This window comes from Manis javanica, chromosome 14 (genome assembly GCF_040802235.1).
Source record: "Manis javanica isolate MJ-LG chromosome 14, MJ_LKY, whole genome shotgun sequence".
In the NCBI taxonomy this organism is placed as follows: Eukaryota; Metazoa; Chordata; class Mammalia; order Pholidota; family Manidae; genus Manis; species Manis javanica.
The window spans coordinates 7,890,700-7,912,935 of NC_133169.1; the positions used below are offsets into that span (position 1 = coordinate 7,890,700).

At 39.0% G+C, this 22,236-nt stretch overlaps 1 protein-coding gene and 2 pseudogenes across 1 annotated transcript; 2 read left to right on the forward strand and 1 right to left on the reverse strand.

The window, feature by feature from the left end:
- Positions 1-22,236, forward strand: part of LOC108394515 (olfactory receptor 10J1-like) — a 269,001-nt pseudogene that overhangs the window by 86,239 nt on the left and 160,526 nt on the right.
- OR10J5 (olfactory receptor family 10 subfamily J member 5) lies at positions 10,746-11,675 on the forward strand. Its single transcript, XM_017672949.3, has one exon. It carries the CDS (start codon positions 10,746-10,748, stop codon positions 11,673-11,675), a length of 930 nt encoding a protein of 309 aa, XP_017528438.3.
- LOC108405039 (phosphatidylinositol N-acetylglucosaminyltransferase subunit P-like) lies at positions 15,186-15,576 on the reverse strand (annotated as a pseudogene).

Below are 22,236 nucleotides of genomic sequence, written 5' to 3' on the forward strand. Positions count from 1 at the left end.
ATGGGACAATTCCAGGGATGATGTAGGCAGCCCAGAGAGGCATGAGCAGGACGCACGTCTAATGCATCCCCCTTTCCATTCAGTTGGCCTTAATTATCTTCATGCAACTCTTGATGGCTAGAAGGGACACATTTTTTTCCTGATTCATATATTGCTTCCTCCCTAATATATATGTACAGCTCTGTTTCAGTAATAAATTAACACTGGGGTCTTACTGGTTTGTACATAGTATAGTATATACCTGCCGTGCTCTGTCGTGGGGTTCTGCTGTCATCATCACTCAGGGGTCCTGGCTGATGGGGGCGCCACCGTCTTGTGGCTGCACCAGAATGTAGCATGTAGACTTTCCCCATGGGAGGGTGAGAGAGCACTTGGATATCTCACACTCTTAAAAATACTTCAGCAAGGAAGTGATACAAGGTACTCTCACAGGCAGTGAACTAATAACAGGGCTCTGACTTACGGCAGGAGGGCCAGAAGTATGGTCTCCTAAGAAGAGTACAGGATATTGGTGCGCACCTGCATTATCTAGTGCAGTCGTATTAGAGGAAATTTTTTATTCTACCCACCAAATTTTTTCTCTTTCTAAAGAGTACTTGCCCTGGAACAATATATCATAAAGCTTAGTCCCAGAGGTGGACAGGGGAGATGTTTTAAAGGGGAAACTAAAATGCGTTAATTTAATGTTTGAAAAAATTATCCCCACTGTGTTCATTGAACAAAGGGCAGGGTCATGTCTTTTGCTTTGTAGTATTCAAAATATAAAAGTATAGAGATGTATCATAAACAGAAAATACCTGGTTAAGTCAGGAGATAACGAAGGGAAAATAGACATTTCCCCTTCCAACAAAACACCTGCCTGCCCATCTTGGTCCACTCACTGTTCTCACCACCTTCAGGAGGGTCTCACTCCACTCTGCAGGGGCCCTCTCTGCCAGGAGCTCCCGAGCCACGTGGAGAGTCTCTCTGAGCTTGGGCCTCTTGGGAGCTGTGCGTGCAAGATTTTTTCTTCCTCTGTGGTTCTGTGAAGTAGGCCTGTTTTTTAGGACATTCTGAGATTCTGCTTTCTGCCAGAGACCCTGCAAATCCACTTCCATGCATTCAGTGCCATATAATATGCCAGCACTTTGCTGTGGAGATTCAGAAAAAAGGGTAGACTGCCTCTGGTTTCTGGAGAAATTGTTCTGACACACTCTCATCTGCCTCTCCTTTCGCCTTTCCTGTTATGACTTCACTTCCAGGCCCTCATGGGCTGTCCTGAGATGTCAGCATCTGACTGACAGTTGTGTTGTCTTCTGTCTCTAGCCACTCAAGGTGAGGTTCTGTATCCATCTGGGATGATACTGCCTTAGCATTTATTCAGATACGTGTTCACTACACACAATTTTTGTGAGCTTCCCTTGTTTGCCAAACAGGATGTAGGTTTTGCAGATAAGAGAGTGACTTTTTTGATAGTCTGTGTCCAGCGATCTCCTGTCTCCCTCAAACAGTCTTGTGTTGGAGTTGCAGTAACTCAACCTTGTGCTTTTCTCCAAATTTCAAAAAAACTCCTTAAGCATAGGTATTTACTATTCCATTTATTTAACCTCTTAGGCCTGTCAAACTGCTTTACGCCTTATTGTGATTACTCCCCTCCTATTTCTCTTTTCAGATTGGCCAGCACTTCATCCCCTTTACTTCATTTTACCTCCCAACCTTCGTCAGCATATTGTCCTCATTCACCAACCACCACCCAGAATCTTTTTTCTCCTTTTTCTCTCTAATGCTCACAGCTGGTCAGATGTTAATGGCAACTTCCTGGAAGCAGTTCCCCACATTGTTATTCCTCTGGCAGTCTAGCACAGTTTGCGGCGGAGTTGGGCTTAGGTTGCCTTTTGCGTCTTGATGAAGTGCATCCTCGTTATCCTGGGATCTAGAGCCGTTCACGATTCTTTCCCAAGCTATTGGTCTTGTCTTAGTTCTTCCACAAATCCATCGTGCACCCACTCTCCTCTGCTTGTGGATACATGCCCTGGTCTCTCCTTTACGTGCTTTGGTTCATTCTCTTCTCTGTAACTGAAGTAACTTTCAGACATATCTCTGCTGCTCAAAACTCCAGTGGCTCTTTAAAGTCTACTTCGTATGCCATCGGCTTCTTGAAATCCCTCCCGATCTCCTGATGAGATGGGTGTTTCCATCCTCTAAATGCCATAATGATGAAGGGCAAAGACTTTGGATTCAGACAGATGTGAATTCCAAATCCAGTACTCTCATTTTCTAAATGTAGGACCGTAAAAGCATTCAGACTTTTTGAACCTATAGTTCCTAATGTGTGAAACAGTAATATAACCACCATATTCATGGGGTTTTAGTGGCTAGTAAATGCAAACTGAAGTACTTGGCACACTGTTTTTTGTAGAGTAAGTACTTGAAAATCTTTGTTGTTATTATGACATTTTCTAGTATTACAGTATTCTGTCTCAAATTATAGATACTTGTATATTCAGCTAAACACCTTTACAAAACCTTACAAAAGATTGTTTTATCCTTCTCTTCTCGGGATCCCATCCATCACAGGCACTTCATGTCATAAAGATGTTGGTTGAATTAAATGGGCAGTAATGCCAATTTGTGTAGAATTTTTTTTTAAATTGGAGAGACAATTAAGCAAAAATACTTAAGAGTCTAGTATTTTGCTTATTCCCATGGATTAAAGATTCTTATCAAAGTTTGGAAAACATAGTAGATGCTTGATACTTACAATTCCTCATTGTAAATCAACAAATTACCACTGTAGTTTGTGAAGAATACCCCAGGCAAACGAGGTTCTTCTTTTTTCCTTCCTTTACTGAAAAATTTAGAATGAAACCTATTTGATGGGACCAAGCAAGGAAGACGTGCACTCTTAAGGGTGGGAGTAATCAGGGACCTTGGTTTCCCAGAGCGAATGAGGAAGGCAGAGGAGTGGCCCGCTGCAGGGAGCGGGAGCCTGTGCAGGGCCTGGGAGCTGCGGCCGGCAGGGAAAACATTTATGCAGGAAGCGGAGGCAGTGGTGGGAGGGGATGGTGGTTACACACAAGGGCACTGATAAAATAAGGAAATACATTAAGGAGAGTGGGCATCTGATTTCTCACTGTTGAAAAAGAGAGCTAAAGACACAGAAATAAAGAAAACCTGAATGACCTTGTGGTGGTAGGTAGATTGGAATCGGAGGCATTGCTGTGAACTCAGAATTTTCTCTATGTGTGTGTGTGTGTATTGCAGGCTGTCCCCAGTAAGAGGGCCTGGAAGCAGATCCAGACCTTGCCTTCTAGAGACTGTACTTCACTAAGAGGAACCAGGCATCCATGTGCAAATGGCCAATTCCAGGTCTGGAGCAGGAAAGTACTCGATGAGCCTGGACTACTTTTATTGTAGCAGTAAGGAAGGAAATGATTAAAGCATAATGTCCTGTCCCAAGGACACCAAAGCCAGATAGAAAGGGATCCCGCTGACCAAACTGGGAGTAATAATCAATGTAATAACAAAAGTAATTGGACCCCATTGAATAAAATAGTACACAATCCAAGATGATATAGATGGATAATTAAAAGTTTGATGGACAGAATATTTATATAGTTTCAGACTACCTCCCTGCAAAATATTTATTTAAAAAAGAAAAAGAGTGACTTCAAAGTAGACAGTCTTGATTACGCCACTGTAATCAAACAATCCAACTGAACATCATCTGACGTGGGATAATTCAGAGTCATGTGCCTCTTGATAGCGTGCAGTGAAAGAACATAGCATTACTCTGTCCTGCCAAAGACCATTACCTGAGACTAATCATGAGGAATATAGCTCTGGGAATAAAGAGATTCCCTGCCTAGGGCAAGTTCCCTGTGAATCTGATGAAACTGAAGGAGGACAAGGGAAAGAGCAGGTTGGGAGGAAGGGTTTGATTGCTCGCAGCTCAGTTTCCCACTCGGCCCAACTAGCCAGCCCTGCTCTGTCCCTGCTGCCACAGTGCACACCTGCTCTCCCCATGTGCCCCTTCCAGGAGGACCTCCATGAGCGGATCCCTGGTGATGGGTGGGCACCAGACCAGTTACACACCAGACACAGGGAAAGAGAGAATGGCCACCACTCTCCACCCCCTACCCCAGATCCGCTGGAGGCTCTGCCATGATAAACATCCATTGGTGTGCAAATAGGCCAAGGCCAGGCAGGAAATTCTGGGTGAAAAGTTCCATTTACCGCCCCCACCAAAACATCAAATGCAGTGTACTTTGGGACATTCAACAAATTTGGAATATTCTGGTTATGAAAGACTGAGGAATTGTTCTAGATTAAAGGATATTAACAAAATATGCCAATAGGTGTGAAGCCTGATTCTGAAGTGCATTATTTAGTTATTAAGGACATGGTTTGGACACCTGGAAAAATACTGAATTGAGTCACAGGATTAGATGATGGTAATGAATCAATGTTTGTTTCCTGATTGGGATGATTGCTTTGTGGTTTTGTAGATGAATGTCCTTGTTTTTAGGGAATACTAAAATATTTGCAGGTGATAAGCCCTGTGTCAACAACTTTCTCATGGTCCAAGAAAGAATTTCTTTGTAGTGCACTTTCAACTTTCTGTAAGTTTGAGGCGGAAAAAATAAGTGAGAATTTGGAGAGAAAAAGTGGTTTTCAGCCTTGCCTAGACAGGAGAAAAGCCGTGGTCAAGGGGAAAGTAAGGAATTATTTGGGTCCTGGAAGAAAATGGGAATGAGCATTTGCAGATTTTCTAGGTGAATATGCAGATTGGGTGACCAGTGACTGAAGAGATTAGCCTCCTTGGAAAGTAATGATCAGGTGGAAGGAGAGGCAAGATAAGGTGGGGAGGTCTCATTCTCCTTTTCTTTCTTTTCTAGAAGAAGTCACTTTCTCAGGGTCTTGGGGGAAAGCATTACAGAGTTGGGAGGAATCAGAGAAAGAGTAGGGCACTATCCACTTCAGCAGGGGAAGCATTGGAATCGAGATGTAGAAGACTGAATTCTGGGTCTCAATTTCGGTTTTCTGCCACTAGGCATTTAGGTGAGAGTGGTTCTTAACAGTGTTTTGTAATTTTATTGTGTTGTGTAATAGGATTTCGATTTTCTTAGAAAACACTCACTGAAGTATTTAAGAGTAAAGGGGCATGATGTTTCCAACTTTTAACTAATCTAGAGTTAGAGACAATGAGGGAAATGGGGCAAAATATAAACAACTGGTGAATCTCGAAAAATGATATGCAAGAGTTTCTTGGATTATACTTACAGGGTTGCTGTAAATTTTAAATCTTGTTAAGATAAAAATGTCAAAAGATGGGATAATTGGAATCAGTGATGGCATTGCCTCTGTCAGAGCTGAGAGAAGCCTAGAAGAGGGGAAAGGCAAAGATGTTGGAGATAACTGAAGATTAACTAAAGAATTTGTGAATGTGCTTTAGCTAACTTCTAAGGTCAAAGGTTATGCAGGACATCAAAGTCACTATAAACTCAGGGAAAGCCTGAATGAACAGGTTACTGGATTGGAAACATAAGGGAGAACAGCATTTGCAGGCTGCTCAAGAATTCCTTATTCTGATTTCCATTGCTCTGGAGGTTTAAGGACATGTAACTGTATTGAATGAAATAGGCACTGTAGTTGATATGATTATTTTATTGTGATCCTGGTGTGTGTGTGCGTGTGTGTGTGTGAAATGAAAAGTGAAATGAAATCCTAGACTGATGAATTGCTCTTATGTACAAGGAAGAAGTAAAAGTACAGTTAAGTCTTCACATCATTCCATAACTTCCATTTAGGAAAGAGAAGAATAAGCACAGATCAAATGGAAAAATTATTTCAGCATTTGCTACAGGTCCTAGCAGAATCTTGAGAGATACTCAGGGGAAAGGGAAGTCAAGAGGAGAGGGCACTAGGCAAGGATAGGAAACTGTAGGTGCGGGAACATGATGCACCCATTGGAAAGTCTCCCAAAAGGAATCTAACTTATACTCAAGCTATGATTTACTAAGAAAATCTGTCCTGCTTAACTGGAACTTATTAACAAATGAATGTCCTAGGGACACACTGGATTTTACTTGCAGAAATGCTCTCTGTCTTGGAAATGCTACAGAGGCTAATCCCTCATCGTCTGAAGATGACAGTTCTTGGACCATATACACACGTCCATGACGTCCCCTCAATATCAGTTAAGGTGAAGGAAGAAGAAACCATCTGAGAGGATGACTCCGGAAATCACAAAGCATCAACCACTTGGAATAATAAAAATTCCTATTTTTAATAAGATCCCTTAACACCTGTCTGGAGTCTGACTCCACTGGTTCCCTTGAGATACCCAGCATGTTTTGAAGAAAAGAGGCCCAGGAGAACAGGGCTAGTCATATAGCTTTTCCTTGGAGATGCCTTGATGGCTGAGTTTTTAGGTTCTCCTTCTCCTCCTCCTGTTGACACAGCTTTCAGAGCAAGGGAGGGCCAGTGCGCATGTCACGTGCTCCTCTTTCTCTAAGCTATAGTCCCATCGAAAGAGATGTAAGTGATCGTAAAATTATGTATTCTTGAAAAGGCACCATGTTTGTTTTGTTTTGTTGTAGGTGCCATCAGACTAGATTTGAGAGGTGTGTGGATCCCTGTATGTCCTTAGCTTAAGCAGACTTTCATTCTCTTTGCTTCTGCCGGGATGTGGAGTTCTGAGATGGGAAACTATAAAGATACGCCAACTAGGCTCATGTCCTAAAAGCACAGCCTTGGTTCTTTCCTGTCATCCTGTGATCAGGTATTTTTCTTCCTCTGGCTTCTTCGGATAGCTGCGGTAATCACAGAATTTTAAGGAGGTCTCTTTATCCATCCCTGGCATCTTAGAATTTGTGCTTCGAGGCCATAGGGTTTTATTTGTTTTCTGCAAGAGTAATTTTCACACAATATCAATTTATAGGCAATTGGCCTAAATCATGGATTTTAAATTCTTTCCCGTTCCCTAACAGGTTTACTCAGATTTAAATAATAGCTACATGATTTGTTTGTGTCAATAAATTCTGTAATAGTTTCTTTCCTTATAAATGCAATCCTCTTTGCATCTTCAAACTTCTTTGTTTTCTCTCTTCTTTCATTTGGAATATAATCTCCATGCTAAAACATTTGCTACACTAACTCTTCGTTACATTAGTATGTTTCACTGCTTTTATTTTCCCAAGGGGCTAGTCTAGGAATACATTTCTCTCTCGCCTTTCATCATCTCACACTGTGTTTTCTTCCTTGTTTTCACTGACTTTTAAAAAATTCTTGGCTTCTTCCTTCAGAAGGCATTCCAAGGATAATTTTAAGTGATTTGTTCAATATGACATGTTTTTAGACATCGACAGATTCCAGATCAGGTTCCAGATTTCTCGCAGCCCAGCCAGTTGCCATGTTTCTTACATCATAATGAGCCCCTAGAGAACTGGGGGCCTGGCAGTGACAGGTTTGCAGGGATAGAATCTTATGTATGACTAAATGAGAATCTTTTTAAAAATCAATTTTGATGAGGTATAATACATTACAATATTATACAAACCATGCAATAAAATGCAGTATTATTAATTTAACAAAATTCACCAATTTTAAGTATACATTTTGGTGAGTTTTGACAAATTCATATGCCTGTGTAACTACCACCATAATGAAGAACATTTCCTTCATCCCCAAAAGTTCCCTTGTGTTCTTTTGCAGTCAGTTTCCTATCAACTCTAGCAACCCCTGACCTGTTTTCTTGAGGATTGATTAAATTCATATTTTCTAGTGTTTCATAAAAATAGAATCATAGGATATACACTCTTTTGTGTCTAACTACTTTGATTCAGTATAATGTTTTTAAGATTAAGCCATGATGTTTATATTAGTAACTTCTTTTATTGCTGAGCAGTATTTAATTGTATCAGAGTTACACCATGAACATTCAAGTTTCCAGATTTTGTCTTTTAGGAATAAAGCTGCTAGGAACATTGAACAGCCACATGCATGTCTCTGTATACAAATGTGGACACTGTGGGCACATGTTTTATTTCTCCTGTGTAAATACCTAGGAAAATATGGAGTCGCGGGTTAAGTGTACATTTATTTACCTTTTAAAAATCTGCCGAATTGTTTTACAAATTGGTTATACCGTTTTATATACCACCATCAATGTTTAAGAGATCCAGTTTCTTACTTCATTGCCAATATTACATGTTGTCACTTTTTTAGTTTTAGCCATTGAGTGGGTTTGTAGTGGTGTCTCATGGTTTGGTTTGGTCATACATTTCTCCGATGGTTAGTGATGTTGAGCATCCTTTCATGTGTATATTCAAACTTTTGCATCTTCATTTAGTCCCCATTTGTATATTTTTTTTGTGAAAATATATTCAAGTATTTTTCCAATATAAAAATGTGTCTTAGTGTTATAAGAATTCCTTATATATTATGAATACAAGTTTAGATACATGTATTTTCCCTCAGCCTATGACTTTCCTTTTCATTTCTCTAACAGTGGCTTTTGAAAAATAGAAGCTTTAATTTTGATGAAGTTCAATTTTTTTCTGTCCTTTTATGATATATGCTTTTTGCTTGGTAACTAAGAACTCTTCTCATTCCAGGGTGGAGATTTTTTTTTTTGTCTGGAATTTTTAGTTTAGCTTTTATATTTGTCTTTGATTCATTTTGAGTTATTTTATTGTGTGTGGAATGAGGTAAGGTTTGAGGTTTATTTTTTTCCACTAGGGCATCCAGTTATGTCAGCAACATACTCTCACTGGGATATCCTAGAGCTACGCCAAAAATCAGCTGACCATATGTGTGATCGTTTTTGGACTTTTCTTTGTTCCGCTGAGCTGTATGTCTATCCTTCTCCAACACTATGCTACCTTGACTTAGTGTAGTCTTCAAATGAAGTAGTGAAAGCCCTTTAACGTTGCTCTTTTTCAAAATTGTTTTGGCATTCCTGGTTGTTTGCATTTTCATTTAAATTTTAGAATGGGAATGTTTTATTATCTTGGCCAGAGGATATGACACCATAATCTTACGTGCATCATTGTGAATCTGGAAATCAGGAAAGACATGAGACATTATGTCAGGAAATATTCCACTGAATGTGATAGCTAAGTAGATGTGGCTCCAAAATGCTGACCTTGATTAATGTGACCTGGAATGATGGTGAGGTGATTGAGGAAGACAGAAAAGTTGAGATGGAGAGCTTTTTCCAAACAAAGGAAGAATAGATGTTAAGTTTGCTTTTAAAAATATGAAATTTATTATATTTGCAAGACCCACAAGTAGAAAATTCCAGAGAGAGGTATGTCATAGACTTGGGGAAAAGATTGATGATGGAAATAGAGATTTCAGAGCAATCAACATAGAAACTGTAACTGAAATAATTGAGAAGGAGGGCAAGGAGAGGAAAAAGCAAGGGCCAAGGATTTACCGGAGAACAGCATTTACAGCTATGACATAGGTGTAATGAACAGATTCGTGGAAGATACACCTAAATGAGTGCCGAGAGAGGAGGAAAATACTGTGTCGTGGAAACCAAGGTCAGAGAATGTTCCCAGGAGGCAGGGTTTTCAGAAGTGTCAAATGAATCAGAGAAAGACAAGTGAAAGAGGAAAAAGCAGTCTGAGTTTTTAGCAGCGGAGACTTCTTTGGTGACGTCTGAGGAGACACTTTCATGGGAGTGAACATGATGGGGCCAATGTTCGGGAAGTCATGGGGGCAGAGGGGACGTCTGTGTCAGTGACTCTGAAAATGAGAAGAGGGAGGGCAATGAGATGGTCACTAGAGAGAACCCAGAATCAGCTGTATGCTTGCTTTCTGGCAGACAGGACCAGTGTACTCTGTTTCTGTGTTCACCAGATTTCTGCAAGTCGATAAGCCAGTTCAGCTGCAAGTAACCAGCCGTCTCCTCCCTTCTCCTCTCTGAACCCTGGTACTACATCCCCCTACCCAGCTTGAATTGTCCTAACCCTTTCCTTTCACAGGGGAAAGTAAGCAGTGTTTTCTCAATTACAATTCTCTCTTACTGCCTTTACCTTTTAAAAGGACTACTGGAGTCAGCAAAAAAAGAAAATTGTTTCTTTGGTGGAACTTAGGAGAACAATTTTAGGGAGTGATCACGGCAAAAGTCATTTTGTTGGTTGTTATTTGTGGTTGTTCTGCTTTGAAGTGCTGACAACATGTTTGGACCATATTCTCTGTCTGAAATGAGGTTTTTAGATTCAGAACTCAACTGAAACCTGTGTAAAAGTCCTCGGTGATTTTGTCACCGAATCCAGTGACCCTTCTCAAAATCTGTCCTCCTTGACTGCTTCATTCTCCCATGTCATTCCCTTGAAACTCTCATCTGCATGTAGTTTTCTTGGCATGTGCTTTACTAGTTCCTCCTTATTAAGAGTTTAAGTGGCGGATGCCGTTACTAATTGGGACACTGAGCCTGACTTTCTCCTTGCTGCTCTTCCCCTTCCTAATGTCAGTATGATGTGTGCGGGGTGAGGGTTTGCTGTCTTCTCAATGCCCAGGGCATAGTTTGCTCCACAGTGAGAATAATGTTCTTGTGCATAAGCCCCAAAGAAGCAAAAGTGGTTTTCGCTCTTCACGTGCAAGGGCCCTGAGCATGAGCTTGCTGGCCCTACAGGACAGAATTGGTGCGCTCTCTCAGTTCAGCTCTCATCACTTGTTGCAAAGTCCAGTTGCTGATGGGAATTTCCCCCTTGATGACTCCCTTTATTGCTTTCAGACACTGGTACAGCAGAATGCAGAGAATGAACTTCACGGAAGTAACAGAATTCATCTTCCTGGGATTCTCTATCTTTGGAAAGCACCAGATAACCCTCTTTGTGGTTTTCCTAACCGTCTACATTTTAACTCTCGCTGGTAACGTCATCATTGTGACTGTCATCTGTGTTGACCATCATCTCCACACCCCCATGTACTTCTTCCTGAGCATGCTAGCAAGTTCAGAGACAGTGTACACACTGATCATTGTCCCACGAATGCTTTCTAGTCTGATTCTTCATAACCAGCCCATCTCCTTGGTAGGCTGTGCAGCCCAGATGTTCCTTTTTGTCATCTTGGCCATTAATAATTGCTTCTTGCTTACAGCAATGGGCTTTGATCGCTATGTGGCCATCTGTAAGCCCCTGAGGTACACAGTCATCATGAACAAAGGAATGTGTGCCATGTTGGTATGTGGCTCCTTTGGCATTGGTCTAGTTATGGCAGTTCTTCATGTGACAGCCATGTTCAGTTTGCCCTTCTGTGGCACAGTGGTGGACCACTTCTTCTGTGACATTTACCCAGTCATGAAACTTTCTTGCATTGACACCACTATCAATGAGATCATCAATTATGTTGTAAGTTCATTTGTGATTTGTGTGCCCATGGGGCTGATACTGATCTCCTATATCCTTATTATATTCTCCATCCTTAAGATCGCCTCATCCAAGGGCCGGAAGAAGACCTTTGCCACCTGTACCTCCCACCTCACTGTGGTCATTGTGCACTATGGCTGTGCCTCCATTGCCTACCTCAAGCCCAAGTCAGAGAACTCAGTAGGAAAAGACCTTCTTCTCTCTGTGACCTACACCATCATCACTCCCCTGCTGAACCCTGTTGTTTACAGTCTGAGAAACAAGGAGGTCAAGGATGCTCTGTGCAGAGCTGTGGGCAAAAACATTTCTTAACAGATTGAATCATGTTATCAGGAGACCTTTAGCCCAGAGTAATGTGTGTCTACTCACAAATATGCCACAGTACAGAAGTTCATCAAATGCAGTGCTTGTTGAGAATAATGTCAAAAAGTAGAAATGCTTTTCTTTCCTGTGCTCTGGGGACAAGGCAGGAAGCACGTTTATGCTCTGGTGAATTTCATTACTAGATACAGGAATCATTCCAAGCTGGACTAAGATAACTTGTTTCTATTCCCTAGGATTTCTGTTTTGAACCTCTTCTGACCCCCGCATTACCTGGCTCCTCTCAGTCAAATCCTTGACCTATTGTGGTAAGGGGATGTGGAGAAGTGGCAGTTGAGACATGGAACATGGAAGGGATCCTAGGAAAATAAGCAGCAGAGACAGCCTGAGGATGACTTCTCTTCTAGCAGTTAAATCACTTGCCCTACACTAGCATTTCAAAAGGGTTTCCTTAATTCTTGCTGATTGAAAAATGGACAACTTTAGCAAAAAAGCCTCACTTCTTTCATTATCCAGCCATGTTAACTCCTTAAATAGAATTAATTTCTATGTGTATTCCTTCCACAATGAAGGCAAAAATGTCTTGTTCCCTGGAGGCTAATATAGCGGGAGATAACATGTTGGTGGCTTTTCTCTTTAACTGCACTTTTATCCAGATGTACTTTTCATAAAGACTCTTCTCTTTTTAACCTATGGACGCCTTTTCAGAATTTTAACTTTTCAGAATTTAATTCTTTTCAGAATTTTAAATTTAGCTCCCTAATGTAGAGCTGCAGTAGCACTGAAGTATTTGTCTTGGGTATTGGCTGTACTGATTCCAGAGTCTAAGACGGAAGTCATTAAATTCCCCTCTCTTAGTGAATATTGAAAACTTCATACTTCTCCCAAATTTTATATCAAAATAAGCATAACCATGCTATATTATATTATATCTTCAATGAGGAATGTGGTTGGAATAGTTTGTTTTATGGATCTTCCTGCCAGAGTTTAACTCTACTCTGAGACAGAGCTGGAAGATACTAAGAGGCGTGAATACGGAAACATTTGTTTTCAAGAACTCCTGGCGCCCATTGTTATTTCATCCTTAAATCAGTTCCTATGTCTTCCCAGTTTTTCTGTTCTGAACCACAGAAATAATACTGAGGCATCTTCTAGGTGACTTGTAATTTTCTCCCTGTACTTCAGATCCCTATGTGAGGAGGTCAGTAGCTGAAGGCCCAGGGTTCTTTGTACAGTATCATCCCTGGTGGCAGACTGTCACAGCTGGGTGACATAATAGCTGATGTTAGTGTCTCTCTGATTTCCAGCTGATATCCCTCTAGGAGAAGTGTCTTACCCTGAGGTTCATAACTCCCTAGAGAATGCTTGGATGAGCTTTAAAGGGCTTTTGAGCCTTTTGAAATTACTCATTATATTATGAGTACAAATTGAATGTACATTTTCCATCATATTTGCAAAGAATTTTTTCTGGGATAAATATTTCTTTCCTTAAATCCTAGAAGAAATTGAGATGAGATCCAGTTTCCCCCCTTTGTAAATCATTTGCTTCCAAAATTTCCTTAAACTCTTAAGAGAAGCACTCTTTGACCCTGTCTATTTTTGCCTATGTGGGCACTATTTTTTCATTAACTTGGAGAAATGGAAGATGTAAGTGGTTCTCTGCTGGGAGCTGGAGGATAATGGGTGATGGGTGTCTGTTAGAAGGCACATGTGGTCTTCTCCCATTCTTCCCCCATTCCATAAGTGTTTAAACATCATTCCTGCCCTTCCTCTTCCCACTTCATGGGTGAGCAAATACTCCACTGGTGTTAATAGTGTTACACACTTCACATAACTTTAGATTCACTGGGGGAAGGAGCTCCTGCAAGAGAAATGCAGCAGACTGTACAGCAGGAGGTGGATGGGCCTGTGTGGTCACAGACCCGCCCAGTAGGATGAATCAGGCAGTGAATCATGTTACTGCTGTTTCCTATAATCTGTTCGTAACCTTAGATTGCTGACTAATGGGGGGCTATCTTATCACCTTCATTGTTATTACATCATCATCATTCTTCCAAATGTCTCTATGTTTGTGCCCTTCGTATTTCTCCTCTTGCTCATTGCAAATACCTCTATTCTTTAATACTTTTTTTTTTTTTTGCTCAGCTCTTCTGTTCATCAGACAAATACCCATAATATCATTTATTCAGTCTATGTTTATTTCTCAAGCACTATGTGCCAAGCAATTAACAAGCTCTGGGGTATAATAATGAGTACTGCAAGGATGCTGTTTCAAGCTTTTCACAGTCCAATGGAGAAGACAGGCAACAGAGGAAAAAGTACAAAAACCTGCTATAGGCACATGAATAGGACTGTTGTTTGGGATTAAAGTTGTACAAAAAAGAATGCTGGCCAAATCCATTTAGAAGGTCAGAAAAGAATTTAGAGGAATGATATTTAACTTTCTGTGGCATTCGGTCAGTTGAAGTCTGGGAGGGACAAGGAAGGGCTGATGGGAAAGGGAAGAGCCTGAGCAGAGACACAAGCCTCAACAAACTAGAAGCATTGAGGGGGTAGGTGTTGTATTCACCTTCATATGCACATTGCCATGGCAGATACTAGCCTGGCAAATAGAAGGTGCTCAGTACACTTTGGACAGTTGAATGTGGGAGCCCCTATTAAGTATAAGATCTTGTTCAAGGATTTCCAGGGTTTTTTGGGGGAGGAGGATGGGGGTTGGATAGATACAGTGTATTATAGCCCATCATATTCCCTCAGTCTGCCGAGTAGACTTCCCTCACCTAAAATAAACTAATAGGAAAAATAGCAAGAGCAGAGGTGACAACCTTGGGAGCATGCTTGATGTTATTTTTCCCCATTGCAGGATTGCCTAGAGTTCTCAATCGCTCCATAAACTCCATTGACGTACAAATATTTACATTAGTCACTAAAAACTTGGCTAGAAAAAATCCTTCTTTTGAAGGAATTTGGATTGACATGATTAGTACATTTGCACTATAACCAGGAAAATAGCAAACTTAAAAATAACTGCATGATAGCTTGACATAGTTAAGATATTTTAAGACTTAGAAAATAAAATGAAAAACTTTTAGAAAATATTATGAAACAACCTATGATAGGTCTCAACACTTCTGAAATATTATTTTCATGGTGTTGACTTTGTAGCTTCTGTAGAGAAAAAACTGGTTTCACCTGATATGCTTCCATATTCTCTACTTGCAACACATGATGGATTAAAGGAGAAAATAGTTGCATCCCTGCCAGCAATAAGTAGAATAAAACATTCTACTTTTTTTTAATGGTAATGCATTATTTTACTCTGTCCATTAATAGCTAATATTTGAGGATATTTGTGATACTAATGGAACTTAATCTAAAAGGTATTCAGCTCATACTTCTTTACATTTCAATATCTGGTATTAACAAGAGAGTTCAAATAATTATGGTTAAAATTAATGTCAAAAACATAGCAAATGTTTGATGTGTTAGTCTAGATACAATTCAGTTTTTGGTGTAAAATTCTCTGGTTGCAAGAAAAAACATTTGGTTTACCTCACTAATTGGGGTATCTCTTAATACTGGCATGGCCACCTCTTGGTATTTCTTCTGCAGTTGGTTTTTAGTGTAGTTATTTGTGATTGTATGAATGGAGTTGAGTGGAGAGGTACTCATGTTTACTCCAAATAAGAGCACATAACCAAATACTATAGTAATGAGGAGGTAAACAGGCAATACAACTGCCCAGCATTTTTTAGGCCAATAGGTTAAGCCTAAGGAGTTTGGCCAAGGTTCAGGAATAAAAGTCCACATGCCACATGAGATAATAGTGTGAAGAAAAAAATAAACCATAAATCGCTCTTTCTGGCAATAGTGATGGTGAATTTTCCACCATTTTCCTTGTAGCTTTAGGCAATGTTGGGGGTTCTGTTTCTCATTCCAGGCTGAGGAGGAGAGGAGGCCCTCGTCCTTGGGTCCTTCACACGCCCATTCGGGTCCCTGCCAACAGCTCTCCCACCTCAGCACCGAGTCCCTTGCACAAGCGCCACAACGTTTTTCTTAATGAGTATATATGTTCCTGGGAAAGGATGAAAGTGGGCAGGAGGGAGAAAGTGAAGCCAAAAGACAAGTAGTATGTGGCACACAGAGCTTAACTTTTAAAAAGGCATATTTAAAGGGTGCAAGAACCCAAATCAGTTTTGTTCCCTAAGTGTGTACACATGTGTGAGTATGTATGTATATGTGTATGGGGACAGAGAGAACATTTGGGAGTGTTAGATGTGATGAGTGCCATGGTAGGTGGTAATAATGTCTTATTTGCATTATTTCATTTAACAATGAAAATATTATGTAGCTGATATTTATGTAGCTCTTTACAGTTCATAAAGGTCTTTCACATTCATGACCACATTTGGTTCTCACAGCACTCCTGTGTGGTAAATATTACTGCCCCATTTTTCAAATAAATACATAGAGGGTAGATTAAGTGATTTTCCCAAGGTCATATACACCATTAAAGATAGAAGGACTAAAACAGAAGTAAGCCTCAGTTATAAATTTATTAATCCTAAATTCCATGCTCTTTTAATAACTCTGTTCATATATACACACACACACACACATATACACACACACACACACAATTCTTACTAGGGAATAAGGTATGACAAATGAGTGAAATTTATGTTTTAGAGGCTAAAGCTTCTTTTTAATCAATATTGATACTCTTTCTGAAATATCCCATTTCTTTCCCTGCCTTTGTAAACAAAGTATAGGAAGATCATGAATGTTTCTTCAAATATTTACTAATTAAATGTTTAATTTTATGTTTAAATTAAAAATTTAAGTATCTCTTGTGACTTATTGCTATCTTCAGCTGGAACTGAGCTTATATTAGAGTCTTTGCTTCTAAATCAAATAACCCACATGTTCCAGTATTTTATGAATTTTGTGTTAGTGCTGCATGATTTCTGACTTTTTAATTTAATTTTTTATGTCAACAACTATGGCATGCATGCCTGCTCTAGCATTAGGCACTGGGTCAAGCACAAAAAGCACAGAGATAAGTAAGATCTGAGCCTTCTTCTGGAGTAGCTATTTAATTCCTCCAGTTGGCCTGTGAAGTCAGGTGTACATTAAAGAATGGCTATGTACTACTATGAACTTGATCAGCTTGTGACCCCAATTTCACTTGTGGTCCTAGGTGTAGTATCGCTATGGGAGCAAATCAGCACAGTGTCCTGTCACTTGATCTGTAGCCACTGAGTGACTAGGTCTCTTTCTCTGTACAAATTATAAGGACAACCAGTAGCAGCTGCTTTTACTTGGCAGGAGCAACAGTATATTTTCACGCTCTTCCTTTGGGGCTATTATGGAGAGACTAACTCTGCTGCTGTTATCATATAGGCCACAGAGATCTTGATTGTTACAACATTTCATAAAATATACTTACCAACTGTATTGAAATTGTACAAATTGGATCTGTTGAGGAGATAGCAATTACTTTAGATGTCTTAGTAAGACATGAATGAAAGGGTAAGTAATTCTTAATCAGTCAAGGTCCAAGTAGGAGACAAATGCCACACATTAATTTGAATAGGGAATTAATATAAAGAATTATTAACTACAACAAGGAATTGGAACAAAGAGATATTGGATAGCAATTACTAAAGATAATTCTAAAAAATACACAGGAATAGTTCATATAAGGAACAGCCACTATCCTTTGGTTTAAGATATGGTAGTGTGGAAAAACAAATTTTCTCTGGGTTTAATGTTTGTGTAAAAACCTTTTCTGAGGAAATGTGTAGATTTCCCTGTTTGCTTTCATTTCCCTTAGAAACATTTTACTTTTCACATACAATGAGGATTGGCTCTGTAACCATTTGTTTCTCTAATGGTGGGGCAATTGGTTTCATACAGTAAAGCTTTTCTTATCTAAGAATAAGTGGTCACATTTTTGGTTAGACACATACGTCAGAGCATTGTTTCCTTGTCTGTTTACATTTCAAAAGGTGTGAAGCCTAGAACGCTTTCCATTGTAAAAGCCATAGGCACTGTTTATCCCCCACCACAGAGATTTATTTACATAACAAAGGACTAGAGTAAGGATCCTTTGCATCCTGTCTCCAAGGAGACTCTTAGAAGAGGAAGAAAAAAAGTCTTTCCTCTTTATAAATGGAGGACATTCATATTTCTCTATCTCTTGCATACAGAGGGATCATGTCACTTGTATAGGGTATATTTTCCAAATGGCTCTTACCACCTCATTCTTCAGGGTTGCAAATGTGGAGAGACTAATGCTCCAGTGTTATTCTGACTGTTGATTGTGCAGTGAGCATAATAAATCTGCTCTGGTTCAGAAACCTCATGTGTGCATTCAGGAAAATTCAATAAAGATAAATATTAACCTGACAAGCACCCAATAAAGAGGTGCTCCTTCCTGTATGAGGGCTAAAATCTAGACTTTATTGGAGAAAACACAGCTATTGACCCACTATTATCACAGAGACATTGCAGTGTGCTGTGCTGGGAGAATTTGCTGGAAATCTGCACTTGGGAAATTGCCTTCTAGTGTGCTGGGGAAAGCTATTCTGGAAGTACTTCACTATGCAAAGAAGGATGCTGAGGGAAGCTGCTTATTTCTGGGTGCTATTGAATTGTCATGCACAGCAAGAGCTGGAAGCTGAAGAGGCTGCCCCTGTTGCAGAAACTTGGTGCTGGTGGAGATAATCCACAGTGAAGAAACCTGCGGAGTGGAGTACATTGGAACTAGGAAGAGACGTCCTTCCTCCTGCAATATGTCTTAGTGCCCTGACAAAGCCTCACGTGTCAGCTGTCAGGCACCCAGCTCATTTTCTTCAGAGCAAACAAGGGAAATTTGAAATTGAAGGGCAATCAACTGATAAATGGCATACAAAGAAAGGTGTAGAATCCATTATGTACTGTTCCAATCAGGAGGTTATAACTCCTACTTGATTAGTCCTTTCACCATAAAAAAATTATAAAATGGGAAAAATGTATGTATCAGTTTTCAGATTTTGAACAATAGCCAGTGAAAGACTGTGATGCTTGGAGAAGAAAAACACAGAATGTAAGTTCCAGGATTGCCCTGGTGTTTTGCCTAAACGTACTTAGCCAAACAAGGGATAGGCAATGGAGGCCAGGAGAAGACGGAGTCTTACTGAGCTCAGAAGACAAAAATCGAAATTTAGAGCTGGTAATGTAGCTGGCAATTGTGGGGCAGAGTTTGGGAGAAGAGGATGATGCACAAAATAAGAGCTCCAGAGATGTACAAAAATACCTTTTGGTCTTCAGTGAAATAGGAAGCAGTGCATGTGCTGGGCCAGGTACTGTAAGGCTAGCATAGAACAATTATAGGAAAATGTGAGCTAACCAGAGATTTTGAAGTTTACACTTGGCTGTGAGACAGTGGTGTCTGACCAGCCAGGGTAGAGAAGTTAAACTGAACACCCTGGGCCCTCAACTGAGATGCCCCTGAGACCAATACCTTAGAACAGGGTTACTATAACTTAAGGTGAAGAATAAGGACATATGCCCTGTCCAACAGAGAGAGTCAATAGGGTTGAGCATAATAGGATTCACAAATAACCTATTTACATAACAGAACCAAATTCAGTGCTCTTTAAATATATATAAGGAAAAACAGTGCAGCACTCCCCACATAGAATTCAAAATCTCCAGCGTTCTCCAAGACTACTACGTGAGTGAAGAAGCAGAAAAATGTCACTTACAGTCAGAAGAAAAATCATTGAACAGGAAGAGACATAGAAGTAGAGATGATGGAATTAGACAAGGATGTAAACTAATTACAAATTTTACAAATATGTTCAAGGATTAAAAGAAAACATGAACATAACGAGGGGAATGGGAGATATAAAAGAGTCAAATATACCTTCTAGATATAAAAGAAATACATTAACTGCAATTTCACTGGAAAAAATTAGTAACAGACTAAGAACTATAAAAGAAAAGGCGATTGAACTTGAAGAGAGAGCAATAGAAGTTACCCAAAAAGGAAAGATATAAACAAAAGATTGAAAACAGTTTCAGTTACCTGTGGAAAAAAGTCAAACAGCCTAATATAAAATCAACTAGAGCCCCAGAAGAGAAGAATAGAGAACAAGGCAAATAGTAAAAATATTTGGATAAATAATAGCAATACCATTTTAAAAGTTAAAGGATATAAACCCACATAACAAGAATGAAATAACAGAAACACACACATGCACAGCACATCACCAAGGCACATTCAGATCACATTGCAGACACTAGTGATGAGGAGGAAAATTTCATAAAAACTTGTAGAGGAAAAAAAATGTACGTAGAAATATAGAAAAAATTCAGACTTCTTAAACACAATGCAAGTCAGAAGATAACGGAACATCTTTAAAGTGCTAACGGGCAGTCTGTAAACTTAAAAATTTTATGTTGCAGGAAAAGTATGGCTAAAAAATAGGCTAAATAATTTTTCAGACAAACCAAAGTTAAGAGGTTTATTACCAACAAACATGCACCACAAGAAATGTTGAAAATTCTTCAAACAGCAGGAAAATGATACTAAATGGAAATGTGGATATACACACAGGAATGAAGAGAGTCAGAAACAGTAAATGTGCGGGTAAATATAACACACTTTTTAATTTTCAAATTTCTTTAAAGGACATACAGTGGAGTTTAAAACATATGTAGAAATAAAGTAAAAGAAAACGGAAGGAGAGGGAACTGGAATGACGCTGTTGTAATCTTACCTCCTGTGTGAGGTGGTGCGGTGCTTCATGAGGGTGTTCTCTGACACGGATGCATGGTATGAACTCCTAAACAACCACTTAAGAGTAAAACAAGCATAGTTAATAAGCCAATATTGGAGATACGATGGAATCATAAAACATACTTGATTAATCCAAATAGGTCAGAATAAGAGAAAAAAAATGGCAGAGGGGACAAAGAGGAGATGGGTCAAATAGAACAAACAGTAAAACGGTAAATTAAGCCCAATTTTATTGATAATTGCATTAAATATGACTGTGACCCCTCTAATTAAAATGACAGTTTGTCAGAAAAAAAGCAAGACTTAGCTATATGTTTTCTGTGTGAAGGCTATTTCAAAAGAAAAAGAATGGAAAATTATATACTGTGCAAACACTAAGCATAAGAACACTATACATCAGCTATATTATTAATATAAGATATAATAGACTCATTACCAGATATAAGATAAAGGGGCAATGCATCAAGAAGATGTAATGATCTTAAGTGGGGGCACACCTAATGACAGAGCTTCAAAACCCACAAGGGAAAAACTGACAGAACTGAAAGCAGAGTAGACAAATCCACAGCTCTAGTTGAAGATTTATTTCAATGGTTCTCGTGAAAATTGTTGTAACAAGTAGATAGAAAATCAGTTAACATATGGAAGACTTGAACTGTGGTCTCAACCAATGTGACCTATTTGCTACTCACAGAACACTTCATCTAAGAACAGTAGAATACATATTCTTTTCAAATGCTCATGAAACATTTACTGAGATAGACCATCTACTGAGATTTAAAATAAATCTTGATAAGTTTGAAAGATTAAAGTTACATATCATATATTCCATGACCATAATGGAATTAAACTAGAAAAAAATAAAAATAAAAGAACAAAAATGTATATATAAAATCCCCATATTAAACAATACATTTTAGAATCTCATAGGTCAAGGAAGAAATCACAGGGATTATTGGGACATATTTTTAATTGCATGAAAATGAAAATGCAATATGTAAGAACCTGTGTGATAGAGCTAAAGCAGTTTTTAGAATTTTGTAGTTTCGAATGCTTATATTGGTAAAGAAAAGCCCAAAATCAGTGATCTGAGCTTCCATTTTTAAGAAGCTAAAAAGGAAGAAGAAATTAAAGTCAGACTGAATAGAAGAAAATAAGTAATAAAGATGAAAACTGGACTGAATGAGGTAGAAAACAAAGTCAATGATACCAAAAGCTTTCTAAAAAATAAATTTGATGAACTAGTCAGATTAACTAAGAAAAGAAAACACAACTGAAGAGGGTACATTACTATAGATCCTGTAAATATTAAAATATTAAGAAAGGAGCATTATGAGAAACTTTGTGTCAGTTCAACCACTTGCATAAAGTTGATGCATAAAGGAAACAATAACATACATATAGACGATCAGATTTGACCCAAGAAAAAATGAAAAATCTGAATGGTCCTATGTCTATTAAATTTCATTTTCTCCCAAAATATACTGCAAGCCTCACTGGCATTGCTGGTAAATTCTTTCAAAGATTTGAGGAAGAACTTGTATAAATTCTTCAAACTTCCAGATTAGAGAGGAAGTGAGAATATTTTCAACTTTGTTTTATGAGGCCAGATTTATTCAAATCCATAATCAGACTCAGTCTTTACACAACACAGAAAAGGAAAACCAGAGAAAAATATCTCTCATAAACATACATGCAAAACTCATTAAGAAAATGCTAGTAAATCAAATTCAACAATGTATAAAATGGGTCATATACCACGAG

Coding starts and splice junctions, on each gene's coding strand:
- OR10J5 (XM_017672949.3), top strand. CDS start 10,746: ATGCAGAGAATGAACTTCACGGAAGTAACAGAATTCATCTTCCTGGGA.